General features: G+C 44.1%; 1 protein-coding gene and 1 non-coding gene across 2 annotated transcripts in view; both read left to right on the plus strand.

The window, feature by feature from the left end:
- The first annotated feature begins 299 nt into the window (after nucleotides 1–299).
- Trnai-aau lies at nucleotides 300–373 on the plus strand. Its single transcript has one exon. It is a non-coding gene; the product is annotated as a tRNA-Ile (tRNA).
- A 1899-nt stretch (nucleotides 374–2272) lies between these two features.
- LOC116841430 overlaps nucleotides 2273–5000 on the plus strand; it is a 5554-nt gene continuing 2826 nt past the window's right edge. The window contains exons 1-2 of the mRNA XM_032809327.1: nucleotides 2273–4638; nucleotides 4806–5000. The exon at nucleotides 4806–5000 is cut by the window's right edge and continues 1248 nt beyond it. Coding sequence (XP_032665218.1) covers nucleotides 2896–4638; nucleotides 4806–5000 — 1938 coding nt within the window. The 5' untranslated portion in view covers nucleotides 2273–2895. The remainder of the gene's footprint in view (nucleotides 4639–4805) is intronic.

Raw genomic sequence — 5000 nt, forward strand, 5'->3', positions numbered from 1 at the left:
TATATATATATATATATATATATATATATATATATATATATTCTCTAATATTTTCGGTAAGAGTAATTATCGTAACTGATGACGAGAGAGGAAACTTATACAAGAGAGAATACGATATCTTCAACGTAATTTCTTTGCAATTTCTTCGTAATTTCTCAAGCTGACTTAACGTAATTTGTCATCACTTGTATACATGTAATGTTGTATTTTTTTCTTTTGTAACATTTCGCTTGTATCTGCCTATTATATTTACAAGGGGCATCGGGAGATTCCAAAATGTTGAGGTGTGTGCAACGAGTGGCCCATTAGCTCAGTTGGTTAGAGCGTCGTGCTAATAACGCGAAGGTCGCGGGTTCGATCCCCTCATGGGCCAGATTTTTTTTTCTTTTCCATTGTACCAAACGCACGTATTTTCCTAACTTGACATTAATTACATTACAAACAAATGATAATATAATGCCGTCCTCATGATAATAACTTTTCTTTCTGAGGGTAACTTTTCTGAGGATATTTCGTTATTCTTTAACCCGTAACAGATACCATGCCTTTTTAATCAAGCTATATGTACAATGGGGTCCGGCGGACCACAATAATATATAACATGGAGAAATATTATAAGCAAACATGACAATATTTATAATCTATTATTTTCTCATTTTAATGTAATTATGCTCTATGCAAATGCGCTAGGTTGAATTGATACATATACTATAGTAAAACTAACTCAACTCGACCTAGGGTGCGTTCAGATTCCCTACCCAGGTGCACTCTGTTATTAGAAACACTGTAGTATATGTCACATATACTATAGCACTTCTTGTATTAGAGTGCATTCGGGTAAGGAATCTGAACGCAGCCCTAGAGATGCCCGATTCTTAATCAATTCGATTCTTTCCCTAACAAATTTAGGGAAAAAGGGTTGTTCCTGCTACTTGCATGTTTCATATTTTTCGCTTTTAAAAAGAGATGGACGCCTAATCAGACGCTTGGAAGAAACAATCGAGTTAGTTATCTTGCTTTTGCTTCTTCCAAACATTCCAATATACTTTTGTCTGATTTTAAATACGAAAAGTGCGAAGAATGCAAACAACACGAATAAGCCTATTTTTGGGGAAAGAATCGAATCGATTCAGAATCGGGCACCTCTAAAGCCCGTATCAGACTATCGACTGCACCGGCCGACCCGACTGCCGACTACGACTGCCGACTCTCAATGGACCAATCATAGTGAGGTGCCGAGTCAGCGCCTTACTGTGATTGGTCCATTGAGAGGCGGCTGTCGTAGTCGGCAGTCGGGTCGGCCGGTGCAGTCGGTAGTCTGATACGAGCTTAACTCGACCCAACTCTATTTCTGAAGCATCCATGGCCTAACATCCAACAAAGAAATCACTAGATTATTTTTATTTTACCATATAAATACTACAAATACGCACACTTACTTTTCACGTTTTAGCCTACATGGTTGATAGCTAAAACGTGAAAAATACTATAATATGTATATGTACTATAGTAGTATCATCATGCGCAAATATGTAAATTGTAATATTACGCATGCGTATTCCACAATTCAAAACAATGTGGACAACTGCTTCAGTGAATTTTACTTTGTATGGTTGCATACTTTTTTAAAATTGAAATTATATAATAAAGAATTTTACATAAAATATACAAAGAAAAGATTACAATACATTATATTAATATTTAACAGTATATTATGCATTATAAATACAGATGTGCATTAAATAAAACAAGTTTACAATAATTATTACAAATATTTAAAAATTGCTCACTTTTCACAATTTAATGCTAGGGAAAAAAGTTATATGATCGATAGTAAAATTAAACTCACGTGCGTTTAAATTCCTTATTCGGGTACACACTATTAATAGAAACACTATAGTATATGTTACATATACTATAGCACTTCTAGTAATAGAATATACCCGGGTGGGGAATTTGAACACAGCTTGAAAAGATTCATGATTGATGCCCTGGATTGCTTGCTAGATGGAAATACTTTATTCTGAAGGGTTCATTTTCAGAAATGCAATCAGTGCAGAGATTTCCATCCAGCAAGCAATCCAGCAAACATGAAAACAAGTATCGTGAGCCGCTGGCTTAACGTGAATTATAGGATTTTCGTATGCGCACCTCATTCGTATGACGTTGAGAATTGCCACCTAGTCTCTTATTGGCTGCGTTCCGAAATTCACTGTCAGTGCTGAAATTCTATAATATACGTCACATGAACTATAGATTTTCAGTACTGGCAGTGAATTTCGGAACGCAGCTCAAATCGTGCGCTTGACATTTTTATCTACACGACTCTATTATCCAAAGCGCGAAGAGAGCCATTTGACAACGCACGTTCGACTTTGCGAATGCGAGAAAAACGGCGAGAGAGAGTATCTTCTTTACTTATCATCGTCGTGGTACCGGCGGACAAGTTTCGGGCTACCAAATCGTTGTATCGATTACACAGAGCGGTCGACTCCTTGAAAGCCTGTCCTACTCGTTCGTGCTGTGATGTACAGTGTACTTGGTAAGGTTATGTTGTCTTCCCGTTACCCCAGCAGCCTCACACCGCGCAATCCTCGGCATTCACGGTGATTGCTCGGTGTGAGGTGAGCGCAGGCAAGACAAAAGGACAAAGAATTGCAACGTGCAATTCTCGCGCGGGATCGGTGCCAGTGCGTCGCGACGTTTGTGATAACACGAAAGAAGCGGGTAAAAATGGAGCGCGCTACACTCCCGACATACTCGTCGATCGTATGTGCAAGCTGCCGCAGTGGTCTCGGGCTCAAAACGGAGCTCGCTATGAGGAGATAATATGTGTCGAATGTTGTTGTTGTTTCGCGTGGGCTTCCGCAGTGCTGACCGCTACGGCGCGGACCAATGTCTTGTAGAGGACGAGGAGGAGAAGAAGGAAGGCGAAGAGTCGTTTCCGCAGCACTCTCTGCCTCTGCTGTTGCTGTCGCCGCTGCCACTTGTATGTCGAAACGACACAACACTCGAGAACGCGTCGATTATTGTGGACTCCAGAATCTCGAGAACGAACTCGAGAAATGTCTGTCACCGTCTTGCGAAGATTTTGTCTCTGCGAACAATAATACGACAAAGGACGGAGAGGAGGAAGAGGAGGAGGAAGCGGAGGAGGAGGAGGAGGAAGAGGTGATGGTGGTCGCCGCGGCGACGACGGTGGCGGCGGAGGAAGAGAAAGTCGAACCGATAGTAGCGGTGGTGGTCGGCGAGAGAGATGAACAAAACGTCAGAACAGGTGAGATCTCGATAGTAGCTGATGATTGTCAAAATGCGAGAGAGACGACTGAAGCGAACAGTAGGAGCAGCTGCGTCGTCGAGACTAGTTCTGTAGTGGATAAGTTCTCGGTTGATTTTGAGAAATGGTTCAAGACGCGCGCAGAACCGGCGAGCATGGACTTGGATGCCAAGGTTGCGGAAGATGTGGATCGGTACTTGAGCGCGGAAGAAGCATTGTCGCCACACGTTTTTTTGGGCAAGGATCCTTACGGGTTGTCGATCGACATTGATCTGGCCAAGAAGACTGACCTCAACCTGCCCGATCCGATGCTGCAGGACGAGTTGCCGAACGAGAAAGTAGACGAGTATATATTGTCGGAATTCCAGCTGTACCATCTGGACCCATTGACGTTGTCGTCTGACGACATGATGGTAGCTGGCGAGATCTTGCCGTCCATTAGCAGTCAGTCAGCATTGAACGCGGAGCAGAAGAACGTTGTCTTGCAGACAGGGTTGCGAAGCGGTGACGAGACAATCAATGGGAAATCCGTTCAAGCTGCTGTTAACGAGTCGCGCGTCACAGATACGAAAGATAGAGCAGGAAAGACAAAGAGCGAGAATAAAGTGAAGGCAATGAAAGATCGCGGTGAGCAGCTGGCTGCTGTAGCGCAGCCTTCAGTAAACAGCGCGAACCTCGTTACGGGAGTTGTAGTGCCGATTGTAGCGGCAAACTCGTCGAATGCTATGGTACAAATGCAGAGGCAAGGTATCTCTAGTGCAGGAATATCAGGTGCGATAATGGAGCAACTAAAACTGAAAGCTCGAGTGAAACTCGAGCCACGTATCATCAAAAAGCGGCGGAAGATCCAGTCGGAACGATTGGAGAAACGACTGGACAGGCATGGCCTGTTCAATAACGGCAAAACTTTCGTCCGTGACGAGGGAGCCGGTGTTCAGCAGAACGACATGATGGCCATGGTCGCCATATCGACCGACAAGACCTCCAACATGACGCAAATCGTCATCAGTACCGGCACGGAGCGGCAGGTCTATCAGGGCAAGACGTCGGAGTTGATCGAAGCCACCGGCAATTTTCCGATGCTGCCCAAGATTGACACCTCCGTCATGGTCTGGAACGGTATGTCGAACGTTGAGTGTAATGGTCACGACGGTAGTAATCCAGGTATTAGTCAGTACGAGATCGTGATATCCAAAGCCCTGGAGGAGCTGGGCATCACTGATGACAGTCTGCAACCTGTATGTCTCACCGAGCACGACAAAGTGTGGTTCTGTCCACAAGACGATTGCAACAGACAATTTGGCAGGCTTTATACCCTGAAGGGCCATTTGCTGGCCCACTACGGGGTCAGGCCGTTCAAGGTACGTTGAAAGATCGTCGTTTCCTCGCTCCTAATCTATCGTCCAATCCAACAATCTTGTGTGATTATTAAAAACAAGCAGCGGACATAATTGTGCTGCTTCTTGCTCTTGCTTTTCTTCCTTCTCTGTCTTTGATCTGTCTCGTTATTTGCGTCTTTTTTTTGCAGTGCGACCACGAGGGTTGCACCTGGGCCTTTTACTCCGAGTTCAAGCTGAAGCGGCACAAGGAGACACATCTGAAACGTAAGGATCACGTGTGCGAGGTGGAAGGTTGCAATCGCAGATTCACCACGATTTACAACCTGTGGAGCCACGCAAAACTGCATAGTCGTCCGAATCGGATCGTTTGTCATGTCCCCGAT

The sequence above is a fragment of the Odontomachus brunneus genome, unplaced genomic scaffold (assembly GCF_010583005.1).
Source record: "Odontomachus brunneus isolate Ranch 3 - 2012 unplaced genomic scaffold, Obru_v1 Obru_scaffold_015, whole genome shotgun sequence".
Classification (NCBI taxonomy): domain Eukaryota; kingdom Metazoa; phylum Arthropoda; class Insecta; order Hymenoptera; family Formicidae; genus Odontomachus; species Odontomachus brunneus.